General features: G+C 44.2%; 1 protein-coding gene across 1 annotated transcript in view; it reads right to left on the bottom strand.

The window, feature by feature from the left end:
- The window catches only part of PLA2G4A (phospholipase A2 group IVA), a 220,567-nt gene extending 206,965 nt beyond the window's left edge, over positions 1 to 13,602 (bottom strand). Inside the window, exons 1-2 of the mRNA XM_068240163.1 lie at positions 13,429 to 13,602; positions 988 to 1,061 (exon numbers count right to left, since the gene is read on the bottom strand). Coding sequence (XP_068096264.1) covers positions 988 to 1,020 — 33 coding nt within the window. The 5' untranslated portion in view covers positions 1,021 to 1,061; positions 13,429 to 13,602. The remainder of the gene's footprint in view (positions 1 to 987; positions 1,062 to 13,428) is intronic.
- Positions 13,603 to 15,434: the final 1,832 nt, after the last annotated feature.

Here is a 15,434-nt window from a genome sequence, read left to right as displayed (position 1 = left end):
CAGTGCATTATCATTAATCATCTGGGTTCCGTGCTTAGCGGCGGGGAACAACACAGCAGGGAGGGAAGCCTCAATAGGATACTATTGATAATAGGATGTTCACATATTAATAAAATGCATTTTAAGCCACCAGCAAGCAAGAAACTACCTAATATATTTTTTAGAGTACTTTTTTTTTTACCTCCTTTTTGATATTATTTCAATTTGCTGAAAAGTTATGTTAAACAGAAGATGAAAAAAAATATCTCTTAGGAGAAAAATATAAACCAGAGACCAAAAAAAAAAAAAAAAAAAAAGTTCCCCTGGGGGGTACTCACCTCGGTAGAGGGAAGCCTCCAGGCCCAATGAGGCTTCCCCTTCCGCTGTAGCTGCAGTCAATCCAGTGCTGGCTCCCCCAAAGTCTCCTGCAATCCACGCTCGACAAGCCTGACAAGGCTTGCTATATTTACCTTCCCTGGCTCCAGTGGGGGTGCTGTTGCGGCTCTCAGCACGGAGATAGGCGAAAATAGCTGATCTCTGTCGGGTTCGCTCTTCTACGCAGGCGCAGGAGACTTGTGCCTGCGCAGTAGCGCGGGCCGACAGCGAGTGGAGAGCCGATACTGCGCCTGCGCTGGAGCCGGGAAGGTAAATATTTACATCCCCACTGTTAGGAGGGCCAGAACGAGACCGCCATGGGACACAGGAGGACAGGGGAAGCCTTGATAGGATCTGGACGCTTCCCCCTACGGAGGTGAGTACCCCCCAGGGGAACTTTTTGTCGTTCCAGGTTTTCTTTCCCCATTCTAGTAAAACAACTGCTTTCATAACTAAATTACAGCTGGGGAGATTTCTGTGACACGGCCAGCAATAAAACAATGTTAAAGACAAATATTGCGGTTCTATTTTCTACTCCCAAATCATATTTTTTTGTTGAGATCTCATCTGTAAAAAGGACTCTCCTGAAAGAGCAGATTGTAAGGTTGTATAAATTCAGAAGATTATACTCACTATTATATACTGATATGGATCTATGGATGCCATTGGTGGAAGATCACAGTTTCTGCCTGCCAGGAAGAACACTCCTAAGTAGGAAGTATGAAAATAATATATGAGTTAGGAATTTGCTATACGCAAATACAGAAACTGAAATACGTAAACAGCCATTATACAAGCTCTCCCTTCTCTCCAAACCAATGCATATCCCTCTCCCAACAATACACAGAACTGTTGTAATACAAGTCATACTAGGTATTCCTGTTTTATCCCGATAAGGAAAGATCAATGGATTCAGGTTTCGTTATAGCAGAGAACCCAAATTATATGATTTCTCATGAGTGAATGATCAGATGCAACGTTTTAGTTCCCTAGTTCTCAAAATCTAATCACCGTTTTTGTAATTCCAAATTTCTAAAAGGGTGGTCAGAAATCTGAGGCAATCAATGTTACAATTTACATACTGTAACAATGCTAAAATGAAGATCCAAAGCTATTTTCACTTGAATAGAGTAGCAAATTGCCAGCCACAACTGTTACTTCTTTAAAAAAAAAAAAAAAAAAAAAAAAAGGTAGCAGCACCCAGATTAACAGTCAGGCCCTTTTTATACTTACAGCTTACAGGTGCTCTCACGCCGCAGCTCGTCCCCGGGGCCATTAGAGTCTATGGGACATGCCACACTGTTTGCGTGCAACGCGATGCAGAAGCTGCAGTGTATTACCCTGCGACTCCTGAAAGTGCACCAGAATCACTTGTTAATTCTTATTTTTATTTCCTCCGGCCGCACTGCAGCTATACCATGTGCTGTGACTTGGCTATGGAGCAATTATTCCAAATTACACTGCTACTGCAGAGCACAAGTGTAAAAGGACCCTCAGGCAGGGAACACACTTGAGTTGAACTCATGTTAATCAATGGGCTAGTTCACACTTAATATGTTGTTCGCGCGCAGAAAAAAAAACAAACACATTCTGCATGACGACTTTGCACATTTTGTCAGTTTTCTATATCAATTACATTAGCTGCTGTAAAAAACGCGCACATTTTCCTGCATAGAAACACACTTAGGCCTGGTGCACACCAAAAACTGCTAGCAGATCCGCAAAATGCATGGCAGATTTTGAAACGCTTTTTCTTATTTTTCTGCAGCGTTTCAGCTAGCGTTTTGCGGTTTTGTGTAGCGGTTTTGGTATAGTAGATTTCATGTATTGTTACAGTAAAGCTGTTACTGAACAGCTACTGTAACAAAAACCGCCTGGCAAACCGCTCTGAAGTGCCGTTTTTCAGAGCGGTTTGCGGTTTTCCTATACTTAACATTGAGGCAGAAACGCATCCGCAATCCAAAATCTGCAGCAGCCCGGGAGTATGCGTTTCTGCAAAACGCCTCCCGCTCTGGTGTGCACCAGCCCATTGAAATACATTACCCTAGCGGATCCGCACCCGCAAGCAGATCGCAAACCGCAGCGGAAACGCTCCGGTGTGCACTAGGCCTAAGTGTGTAGAAAAAGTATGCAGAAAAACGTGCGCAGAAAACTGACAGACAAGTGTGTTCCCTACCTCAATCCTATGCTGGTTTTGGGTAGAAAACTGGAGGCATTTCTGATTTCTGTTAGTGGAAACAAAAGGGGGGAGCTTGAGTAGGAACCCAGGATGCACCTTACAGAACTATTTTGCAACCATCTTTGAAAGATTATGAGCCTCATATACATTTTATAGCTCAATTCTGGGATAAGGTTTGGATAGCATAGTAAGGTACAGACTCTTCTATTTTTTAATTGCTGTCCTATATTCATCTAAGAGAAATTCCCCCCTTCCTGTCCAGAAAGGAAAGAGAGAAAAAGGGTTAATAGTTCATAGATTTTCGCTCTGTCATACATCAATGAATGTGTCATTGAGAAGAGATTGTGAAACAGTACAAACTTCCACAGTTTTATTGTATATTTAAATCTAAAAGTTATTTTTAGGAGAAGGAGGATAGATACAATTGTTTATCTCATCCGTTTATTTTCACCTTGTGTTTTCTTTAATAAATGTAACAATGTAAATTAAGGATGGGTAAACGTTTACAATGGGAAAACATTGGTTAAAATAGTGTATTAATAAATATTGTAAAAATAAGCAATTTTATTTATTAGGTTATATAAATTGAAGTTCCTCTTGAGGATGTACAGTGTGGGTTTGTCCTTTATTTCTATTTATGCAAGCATCTGACTACCACTGACTTATCTGGACACTAATTTCAAAGTTACATTTGTCATTTAAGGCAATGGCCTGCTCAGGAATCTTTTGTGCTCATCTGCGTTCCATGTGCATATTTTTTGCAGAAAAAGAAAATCGGACAGCTTTTTGCTTCTTTCTGCATATGCCTCCCACTTCTAATGTATTTTGCAACAAAACAAAAAATAGCAAACAAAACCAAAAAAAAGAGTGCATTGAAAATGTGAATGAAAACACAATTGCAGTGCACAGGAACAACAAAAAAATGCCTTAAAGATCACATAGACAAATGTGCCTTACTCACTACTGAGCTATTTTTTTTTTTTACAGAACATTTAAAAGTGTTGGCTTGTAGAAGCTCATGCTAATCTGCAAACAGAAATTAGAATCAAAGTGTAAATATAAACAAGAACTTTAATTTAGGACACTGACGCATCAGAACTTGGGTTAAAAAAAAAGCTAAAAATGTTGCATTTAATGGAACGCAGTTAAACACAAAAACGGACAGTTAGGCCTGGTGCACACCAAAAACCGCTAGCAGATCCGCAAAATGCTAGCAGATTTTGAAACGCTTTTTCTTTTTCTGTAGCGTTTCAGCTAGCGTTTTGCGGTTTTGTGTAGCGGTTTTGGTGTAGTAGATTTCATTTATTGTTGAAGTAAAGCTGTTACTGAACAGCTACTGTAACAAAAAACGCCTGGCAAACCGCTCTGAAGTGCCGTTTTTCAGAGCGGTTTGCGTTTTTACTATACTTAACATTGAGGCAGAAACGCATCCGCAATCCAAAATCTGCAGCAGCCCGGGAGTATGCGTTTCTGCAAAACGCCTCCCGCTCTGGTGTGCACCAGCCCATTGAAATACATTACCCTAGCGGATCCGCACCCGCAAGTGGATCGCAAACCGCAGCAGAACCGCTCTGGTGTGCACTAGGCCTTTATGCATCCTATGTTATCAATAGGATGTGTTTACACTGTCAAACGAACGCAAATGCACGATGCACCTAAGAAAATGCAAAATGCTGACCTGCTGCATTTTCCCGCAACTGCAACGCAAAAATGCCGGCTACAGACAAAAATTGACGCAATACAAGCAGCATATGAGAATGGACAATGTCTGTTCGCCCTAGGCTTCCCGCCGCATGAAAAATGCTACCTGCCCTGTAGAAATTTGGCGCCCCTGTCACAACTCCGCTCATCCTGATGACCAGGAAGTATAGGGCTTCCTGTTGGTTTGCAAAAAAAATAAAAAAAACAAACAGAAAAAAAAAAAACACAATGGGAATCCTCCAGCACCAGAAAAAATAATCTCATTGTTTCACGTGCACCAACGAACATTCTCCCTGTTGCTAGGTAAGATTCACATGTTTTGTTCTGTATTTTTGCAAACTAGCAGGAGTCCCTACACATCCTGGTGTCCGGACGAGCGGCAACGCCATCGTTGTCAAGAAAAGGGTTGGAAGTACCGGCAGACAGGTGAACGGATGGTTGGCAACGCATACGTAGGGGCCAGTGTGAACAGCACCAGAGCATCTGCTCACCGCATCGTTTACACATATGCTGCGTTTGCGCTATAGTGTGAACACAACCTTACAGTTTTTGCAAAAGCTGCATAAACAAATACAGGAAAATGGTCCCAGGAGTACTTTCCCCATTGTGCACAAGCCAGAAACTCTATAGCGCAAAGGAAATATTTATTTTTCCTAAAGGCAAATTCCATTGTTCTTGTGACGTATATAAAACCTTAAAAAGAACTAAAGGAGTTAAAAAATTCAAAAAGCAAATACTCACCTAAGGAGAGAGAAGCCTCTGGATCCTATAGAGGCTTCCCTTGCTGTCCATCGCTGCTGCCCAGGAGCCTCAATCCTCTTTTGACACGAGTACGGTCCTTTTGCACTGACATGACCATGGCCGAGCCTGCGCAGTAGCAAGTGGCTCTGTCTTACTGCACAGCCATATTTGAGCAGGCACAGTATAGCCGTACTCATACCTTAAAGGAATACTGTAGGGGGGGGGGGGGGGGGGGGTCGGGGGAAAATGAGCTGAACTTACCCGGGGCTTCTAATGGTCCCCCGCAGACATCCTGTGCTGGGCAGCCACTCACCGATGCTCCGGCCTCGCCTCTGGCTTACTTCTGGAATTTCAGACTTTAAAGTCTGAAAACCACTGCGCCTGTGTTGCCGTGTCCTTGCTCCCACTGATGTCACCAGGAGCGTACTGCATAGACACAGACCATACTGGGCCTGCGCAGTATGCTTCTGGTGACATCAGCGGGAGCGAGGACACGGCAACGCAGGCGCAGTGGTTTTCAGACTTTAAAGTCTGAAATTCCAAAAGCAAACCGGAAGCGGGGCCGGAGCATTGGGGAGTGGCTGCGTGGGCACAGGATGTCTGCGGGGGACCATTAGAAGCCCGGGGTAAGTTCAACTCATTTTCCCCCGACCCCCCTACAGTATTCCTTTAAGGCCTCGTTTCCACTTAGTGCGCTTCTATCCGCTTCTGTCTGCTTTTTTCTGCACATCAATGTTACAGATTGATACATGTTGCTGAAAAGCAGACAGAAGCGCACAGATGGAAACGAGGCCTAAAGGAAACCTGAAATGAAATACATCTCAGGTTTTATACTTACCTAGGGCTTCCTCCAGCCCCCTTGAGACCGCTCGGTCCCTCACCATTTGCCGGGCCATACCCGGGAGCGTTCTGCGCTGCTGCAGATGGTTCCCAGCCAAGAAATCGCAACAGGGCATGCGGCTGAGCCAGGTACAATCGATGAAGTGCAACCCGGTGACAGCACTAGCCCATCTTGCAAGGGACAGTAGCGGCCTGGAGAGATGGCAAGAGACTGAGCAGCCTAAAAGGGGGCTGGAGGAAGCCCCAGGTAACTATAAAACTTGAGATGTATTTCATCTCAGGTATGCTTTAAGGCTAATTTCACACCAGGACGTTGCGTTAGAGGGGGCGTTAAGGTCGCATAACGTCCCCCTAACGGAACGCCTGGTGGTGCTAGATCTGGACGTCAGAGTGAGCCGCGTTGTGCAGCTCACTCTGGCGTCAGTGATGCCGTGATGCGCACTCTTGTGCGCATGCGGCATCACGTGGTCCCGCCGGCCAATCGCCACACAGAGCGGCTGCTCCAGGAAGTAAACACTGCACGTCATAACGTGCAGTGCATATTAATTAGCCATGTGCCTGGCCGCTCTCCGCTCCTCCCCAACATTACTGAGCATGTGCAAGCAGTCTAACGCGGCTCAGCCGCGTCCAAAGTACTGCATGCAGTCCGTTGTCTTGTGACGCAGCGTTACAATGTAACGCAACGTCCGCACTGTGAACAGCCCATTGATTTTTCATTACTGTGCGGTGGGCTGCGTTACAGGCTGCTCTAACGTGCGCCTGTAACGTCCCACTGTGAAACCAGCCTAAGAGGAGCATGGTACCAATGCGATTACCAAAAAGCCCTTGTCGGTTATCTTCAGGGGGTCCATGCTTGGTGATGGGGGACTGGAGGAGGGAATGGGAAGCCTCTATAGGATCCAGTGGGTTCTTAGTTAAGTATTTACTTTTTGACCCGAGCTTTGGTTTGAGTACACTTTAAATAGAACCCAAACTGAAAATAAAAAGTCAAAATAACCATACACAAGTCATACTTGCCTCCTGTGTAGTCTACTACTCAATCTCTTTCTCCTCTCCTGTGTCCCATTTGTCCACTGTGATCAATGGATGTCTCCGTCCTCCATATTAAAAATTGCAATTACCCCATAACAGCTTCCTGGTCAGCACACTGTTAAACTGTAATATCACCCACTTGAGCCATAGGGAAACATGGACATTACCTTGCACATTCAGTTGCAACTGACAGCTGCTGATATATAACTGACAGCAACTGGTATATTTCAATTCTGACAAAATATTGTCAAAACTGGAAGGGATCACTGTAAGAAGAAAATGGTGAGCCTCCGAGAGGAACAGACATTGAGGTTGGTATGTAATATTCATTTGCAGCTACATCATGTGTTTATTTTAAATAATTTTCCTCGCTTCAGGCTCCCTTTAAGGCCTGGAAGCCACTGGGGGCACGTGCCGATGGCCTGGGATCGCCAAAGCGCTGCAACAGTGAAACCCTATGCAGCATTGGTGAGAACCGAAGGCACACAGATTTCCAAAGATTTTATACTGAAATCAATTGAAAAATCTGTCTGCAGTGTGTGGAGGCAATAAGACAAGTGGAATCAAAGACCAGTGAAAATGTTCTTTTTGCACAGAGACAGATTAGAATTTTAATTTATTCTTGTGACCTCATCAAAGGGAACTTCCATCACCTTCACTCCACCTGGCCACAAGGGATGGTCACGATTTTGACTTCTGATGGATTTCTGTTTTCCAATCAGTGTCTTTCTGATTTTAGTGGAATTCTACTGAAATCAGAATTTCCAACTTCCAAAGAATGTTCATTGTTTTGTCAATAAAGTTAGTTCATTGTAAAAATATTTTTTCTTCTTGCGTAATCAGCTATTTTTTGCAGGTGTATGTTATTATGCGGAAAACACATTTCTTATTAGCAACTGTGGTAGTCGTCTGCATTCTCTGAGTGGCCTAATACTTCTGCATCCTCTGATTGGCCTAAAATTTCTCTGGTAATCCGATTTCTGCAGTAAAATTCTGCATTCTCCGATTGGTCTAATGCTCTTGAGTCTTCTGATTGGCCTAAAATTTCTGAGTCTTAAGGTGGCCACACACAATACAATAAAATGATCCGATTTTACGGCTATTCGATAAATATGATCGGATCTCCCGAAAAGAAACGAAAGCTTTTTTTATCATTCGACTGAAAAATCCAATTGGATTTTCCGATTTTTTCGATCCGAAATGCTGGAAATGTTTCTTCAATTTTTCTAAAGATTGTATGGTGTGTGTTAGATTGTCAATTTATGAACCACTTGAGGACCGCAATGTTAAACCCCCCTAAAGATCAAGCCCTCGCTGCAGGGCCGTCCAACTCAGCACACAAGTGACCCCCCCCCCCTTTTCTCCCCACCAACAGAGCTCTCTGTTGGTGGTGTTTGATCGCTCCCCAGTGATTATTTATTTATTTATAAATATTTATTTTTTCATAAATTTACCCTCCCCCACCCCATCCCCTAACTCCCTCCTGTCAGGAACCCGGCTCGCGGGACGGCTGCGTATACGGTTCCCGACTGCGGGTTTGACCAGATCGAGAGGGGAAGCAGCCTTAGTCACGCTAAAACAAGGCTGGGACCCCTCAGAACACTTCTCACTGCCACCACTAGCTGTCGCTAGACACTACAACTCTGCTGTTGAGTCCTCAGTGCGCAATCCGCGTTTTCGTATTCGGGTCAGCTTTGCGCTTTAGGCCGAATACGGTAGTGTTGCTCAAGCATACAATTAGGCATGGACTTACACAGTTACACTGCAGTCTCTTCTAGGCTGTGAGTGTTAGTTTAGTACAGCAGAAGTCAAGCTTATTAAATAACAATTTAATATTCCAGGAAAAAAGTAGAACAATGCAGAAAGTAATTTATACAACAGATGTACAAAAAACAAAAGTACAAAAGTTACAAAGTAAAAGTTACAAAAATACACACAAGGATATTTGCGTAAAAATAAAATGGGGATTAAAACGTTACCAACTTGAAGCACGCCGTTTTTTCGACCAGGAGTCGAGATCATCCCTAGCTATGCGCTATCTCCAGGAGAAGATACCTGTGACTTTCCTGGACCAACTTAAATAGTCCGAAGTGTCCCCTGGGGCATTTAATGTCCAGCCCCCAGGAACTAATGCAATCTCCTAGATTGTGACATCACCGAACGCTTGTCATAGTCTTTCTGTGATATGCAAACTTTAAAGGGTTCCTGTTTTAGCTTTTTGAAGGTTGCAGAATTCAACAGGTAAGATTGTAGCCTAACAGACATCAAAAGGCTTCCTCAACATTATTTCCTAGCAACCAAGCTTTCCTGTCTCCGTTTTTAAAGTCTGCAGAGATTTCCAACCCCTTCCAGCCAGCTGTCATGTAAATTTCAAACCTTCAGGTGTCAGCTTACCCTGTCCCCAAGACTCTGGTAGGCTTGCTTTGTATAATGGGACAATGGCTGACTCCAGAGTTCAAAAGCCATGCCGACAAGCCTATTCTTCCTCAATTGGCAGCTAATTAGCAGTAGACACAGTTTCCCCTGCTGGACAATGAGGGCAGAGGTAATGTACATTTACATGCAGACTCACATTAGCCTTCAGTTTACTCTGGCCAGGTGACCAATTACTCCCAAGCACAATACACATCTGAGGTTTTACCCAGTAGACAAAAAAAGGACAGAAATATGTTCTGTTATTATCCTTAACATTATCAGCATCAGCCTATGAGAGCCGATCGCTTTCCTGCGTCCCAGTGGGACAGCCGTGTCACACGGCTATCCCCATTACAGTGCTGCCTTAGATCGTAGCGCTGTACAGCCTAATTAGACGGCGGTTTCGCCTAAGTCTCTGAGCGGTGGTCATTGCACCCTGTACAGCAGGTTTTGATTTTTGGCAACAGTGAGGATTGTGGCCAATAACATGCAACTTTATGAGACCATTTCACATAGTTCTGTATTTATTTGGCCCCAAGAATTGTCTTAGCCACTTATGCAATCCATTCTCATATACCACAGGCTGCAGTACTTAGGGTTCAAGTCAGCTTTTAAGTGTACCTGAACTGATGTCTTTATGAAAATGCATGTCTTCTTTTGAAGCATGGATTGCTACGTTTTTGATTTGTTCATGTGAAATTCCATGCTTTAGATATTCTAACTTTTTGCGTCTACGGTCATCAAGTCCACTGAAGATTGATACGTCCCATGGAGGTGTATTTTGCCACACTGACACCAATGATTGGGCTGCATAGAAGAGTAAGGGAATGTGCTGGATTTGGGGGGTACATGGTTAAAACCCTCTGAGAACTAATAATGGAAGCAGTGGTAGTTGCACTGTAGGGGTGTGTATGCTGCATCCTTTTTTCTTTAGTCCACTGCCAGCAAAGATTGGGAAGTGTATGCACTGTCTGAGGAAAAGCACAATTTGCCGCTTTTCATATATGGGGTATTTGCTACATCTGTAACATGGGTTAGCGGTTGCTGCATCTGTAATGTGGGTTGGCAGTTGCGAAACCTGTAACGCGGAATATTGGTTGCTGCATCTGTAACGCGAGTTAGCGGCTGCTGCCTCGGTAACGTGGGGTTGTGATCGCTGCCTCAGTAACGTGGGGTTGCGATCGCTGCCTCAGTAACGTGGGATTGCGATCGCTGCCTCAGTAACGTGGGATTGCGATCGCTGCCTCAGTAACGTGGGATTGCGATCGCTGCCTCAGTAACGTGGGATTGCGATCGCTGCCTCAGTAACGTGGGATTGCGATCGCTGCCTCAGTAACGTGGGATTGCGATCGCTGCCTCAGTAACGTGGGATTGCGATCGCTGCCTCAGTAACGTGGGATTGCGATCGCTGCCTCAGTAACGTGGGATTGCGATCGCTGCCTCAGTAACGTGGGATTGCGATCGCTGCCTCAGTAACGTGGGATTGCGATCGCTGCCTCAGTAACGTGGGATTGCGATCGCTGCCTCAGTAACGTGGGATTGCGATCGCTGCCTCAGTAACGTGGGATTGCGATCGCTGCCTCAGTAACGTGGGATTGCGATCGCTGCCTCAGTAACGTGGGATTGCGATCGCTGCCTCAGTAACGTGGGATTGCGATCGCTGCCTCAGTAACGTGGGATTGCGATCGCTGCCTCAGTAACGTGGGATTGCGATCGCTGCCTCAGTAACGTGGGATTGCGATCGCTGCCTCAGTAACGTGGGATTGCGATCGCTGCCTCAGTAACATGGGATTGCGATCGCTGCCTCAGTAACGTGGGATTGCGATCGCTGCCTCAGTTACATGGGATTGCGATCACTGCCTCAGTTACATGGGATTGCGATCGCTGCCTCAGTAACATGGGATTGCGATCGCTGCCTCAGTAACATGGGATTGCGATCGCTGCCTCAGTAACATGGGATTGCGATCGCTGCCTCAGTAACATGGGATTTCGACTGCTACCTCAGTAATATGGGCAAACTGGTATAGAATGGGAAGGGCTAACAGACTGGGAAGAAATACATACCTCTTTAATAAACCAGAACACTACTGCAATAGATGTACAAAATAAGTGGTACTGAGTTGTATAACAAAATAAATATATAACTGCAGTATATTTACATTTTTAGATGCTAGTCTACTTTAGGGGACCCCGCAGGAAACTTCACCGAAAACAGTTCTCCTACCGCAGAACCCAATACATTAGCACATTGTGATTGGCCAAATAGTGTGGGTATAATTTACTACAACCTATTAGAAACCTAGAAGTTTGACAGGGTGCCATCTACCCAAACACGTTAACTGAATTTACCTGCTTGGCTCCCTAAAGTAGACTAGTGCCCAGTAGCGTAGCTGAGGCACTATTGGCCACAGTGCACGTTTACATAGCCTGCTCCCCACAGCACTCTATACATAACAGTTAATATGGCGCACCAAAACCTGCCAAGGACAACCACAACATCAGAGGTACAAGAAGGGGATGGGAAAACAGTGTGTTAATGATTGCTACTATTCAAAGCATCTATCGAAGTCATTATCACCAGCACAGGACCAATAAAGAGCGGTACTTATCCGTTAGCCGGGCGCACCCGGCAGGTGGCGCCAAAACTCCGTCAGAGTTACATCTTTCCCTACTATCCATGTCAGCCTGGAAGGGGAATAGTAATTAGCGCCACCTGCCAGATGCGCCCGGCTAACGGATAAGTACCTAAAGAGCTAATACTAAAGCTGAGTGAGGCCTCCTCGGGGTCCCTCTGGAGGTGCGTACACACATGCGACTATAGTCGTTTGTAACGATCGTTCCCCGATCTTTACCAACGACGATCGTTACAAAAAACAAACCAACGACTATTAAGGCAAATGACGAACGAGCCAAATCGCTCCAAAAGAAATTTCTGTTTCGGCGGATTTTAACCAACGACGATCGTTTGCAAAAGTAGTACATCGTTGGAAACGGTCGTTTGTACTAGGCTTGACATGCGCATTTCACAATTTTTCCATGAAACTTCTCATTTTTATGCGCAGGCGCAATAGTTGCTTTACGTGATGTAACGTTCGTTCTAACGATCAGATCGTAACACACCTTTTAAAACTAACTTTACTTAGGTCGTTCTTTCATCAATTAAAAGTTCGTTCGTCGTCCTCAACAAACGATCGTTGTCGCATGCGTGTACGTAGCATGGCCCAAGGGCCCCGGTGCGGTCGAGGCCTCTGCAACCCCTATTGCTACGCCACTGCTAGCATCCATTTTTAAATTGTGTAATGTGAACAAAACAAAAACACAAGCAGCAAAATGATTAATGATTGAGAGAATTATAAATTACACACACACACACACACACACACACACACACACACACACACACACACACACACACACACACACACACACACACACACACACACACACACACACACACACACACACACACACACACACACACACACACACACACACACACACACACGTTTGTTTTCCTACTCTAAAGTCAAATGCTCAGTTTCTATGTGTAAAGCAATATACATGTGTAAAGCTGACATCCACAGGAGATATAAACAGCCATAACAACAAAAATGATTGTTTTCTAATGATAAGTGATTTTTGCTAATTAGAAAGTGTATTATAGTAATCAATCTAAAAGAACAGCTACTTCCCTCCCCAAAGCCCTTGTTTTATTACAATTCTACAGGAAATGCAGCAGCTAATAACTACTGTCATGCAGTGTCATGAGCACACACAGAAGTACCAGGAAGTGCTGCATCTACTTCTATGTTAAAATGTAAAGCAAACTTGTCCAGCTACTACTGCTATATTCCACCAGTTCTCACATTTAGCCTGTCTGCACACTGAAAGCTAACATTGCCAAATAGCTGTAAATACTAATACCATGTACTCCTCAACTCATTCCTGACACTTCTGATAGAAGATAAACTTATTTATATACTTATAGGAAACTAGTGCAGTTTTTGGACGAGGTCCAAAAAAAGGTAAATATTGTATCGCATTCGCTGCGCACACCGGCATTCACTTTGAATGAAGTTAACCTCGCATAAGCTGTTGCAGGCTAGCACTACTGCGCAATAAAAACACCATGCTTTTTATCCTGACACCAGAAAGTCTCTACTTACAAGTGCTGTAGCGTATGTTGTCACCAGGTCCCCAATTTCAGTTTTCAGCGTCCCACAAAAAATTGGAAAACAGCTTCCCCTATAGGACGTTACCATTACTGTTCACACGGCAGAGATGCATGAAACTCAATCTCTCAACACAGCATCTCTCTTCTTCCTGATCCATGCATAACATCACTTCCGCCCTCTCTTCTGTTTCTTGCGTGTCATCACTTCTGCCCTTTTCCTACTTCGTGAAGGACGTTTCTTCTTTAATGTAAGGTCGATGCCCACAGTATTCTGCCTTCTGTAGTCACGTTTCTGTCAACTGTAGTCTGTAGAGAGCTTCCAAACAGTTCAGACTTTAAAAATCGTTCAGGAGCCAAGGAAGCCTTACAATTTTTTTTCTGATTTCAGGAAACCCCACATAAAATAACATAATGCTGGGAATACATGGCTTGATTCTGAGCCATTTAGATGGCTCGATAGATAATTTCCGACATGTCGGATCTCCCGCCGATCGTTTCGCCGTCAGTAAATTTACTGACTCAGTAAAAAAGTCAACAAATCTGGGCTGTCAGTAAAGTCCATGAAAAAATTTGTGGTGTCAGTAAAAAAAAACCCTCTCTCTTTCCCAGAAGATCACAGCATTTACCGCTTATCAGTTCACGTATCACTCTGGAATGTACACTGCTCTTGCTAAAGGGTTCCATTCATCTGTAGACTTGGCGGCCGATCAACCATCAGATAAGACAATTATTATTGATATTATAAAAATAGGTGCCATCAAGAGCATGCCTAGTTGACAATCAAACCAATTTCAGGCCGAAAATTGGTTGCATGTATCGATGGCATGTATCAATCGGACATGCTGGAAAAACTCAGGTTGGCATGCTCAATCAGGCGTGCAGTCGTTAGGGCAGCGATAATCGAGAAAAAATGTGACGGAAACCCCCAGTTGCATTCCCCAAATGTAAATATATCAAAGTCCCCCCCCCCCCCCCCTCTAGATGCCGTGCATTAATACTTCACCTGTCAGGTGTCCGCCACTGCACTCTTCTTCCTCATTCGAGTACGTGGTTGCTGGTGTATTGCATGTAGGGGAAAGGAAGGAAGGTCCGCACGTTGTCCTAAACGAAGTCCTTTATTGTAGACGTATCCAAAAAATCAGCACACACATTCAGACATCTCCAGCTGACATGTTTCAGACCCAGCTATGATTAAGGACCACTGGGTCTGAAACATGTCAGCTGGAGATGTCTGAATGTGTGTGCTGATTTTTTGGATACGTCTACAATAAAGGACTTCGTTCAGGACAACGTGCGGACCTTCCTTCCTTTCCGTTACTGATTCCTGGACTTAGCCATCCTGGTCCTAGCACTGTCCTGTTCTGAGTGAGCGGTGTTTTCCGAGTGTTTTTCTGTATTGCATGTAGGGTGCATGTGTGATATCTTTCAATTTCAATAATAGTAGATGTCAGTAAAAAAAGTGATCTGTCAGTAAATTTTTTGTGCTTTGTCAGTAAGAATGTATTTCTGAGGTTGGCAACACTGGTTTCGCCGCTGGATTCCTCAATGAACACAATGGAAGAAAAACTAGCAGAAGATAAAAGAGATCGCCTGCAGAATCGAGCAGGGAATCGGTTCAAGCAGAGAATCGAGTGGCAAAATCAGGATTCAGGGGCGTACTTATACGTACGCAGAATCCTGAAGTGGTTAATGTACTGTTTTTATAAGTTTATCCTTCTACCTAATAGTATACATCTCTTGGTTAAAGAGAGTAGTATGTATTGTCATTTTGCAAAGTAATCGCCACCCCACATTGCAAATGCAGAAAATGCTATTCTATGTTACAAATGCAACAATTGCCCCTCCCCCCATGTTGCAAATGCAGCAATTATTTCACATATTAGTAGCAGTAGAGTATGAAATGCAACAATTACCTCACATTGGAAATGCAGCAATTAGCCCACATGAGCAATGCAGCAATTAGCCCACATGTGAAATGCAGCACTTATGAAATGCAGC

Source organism: Hyperolius riggenbachi, chromosome 6 (assembly GCF_040937935.1).
Source record: "Hyperolius riggenbachi isolate aHypRig1 chromosome 6, aHypRig1.pri, whole genome shotgun sequence".
Lineage (NCBI taxonomy): Eukaryota > Metazoa > Chordata > Amphibia > Anura > Hyperoliidae > Hyperolius > Hyperolius riggenbachi.
The sequence above is the reverse complement of the archived record's forward strand: the minus strand, read 5'-3'. Positions and strand labels throughout refer to the sequence as shown.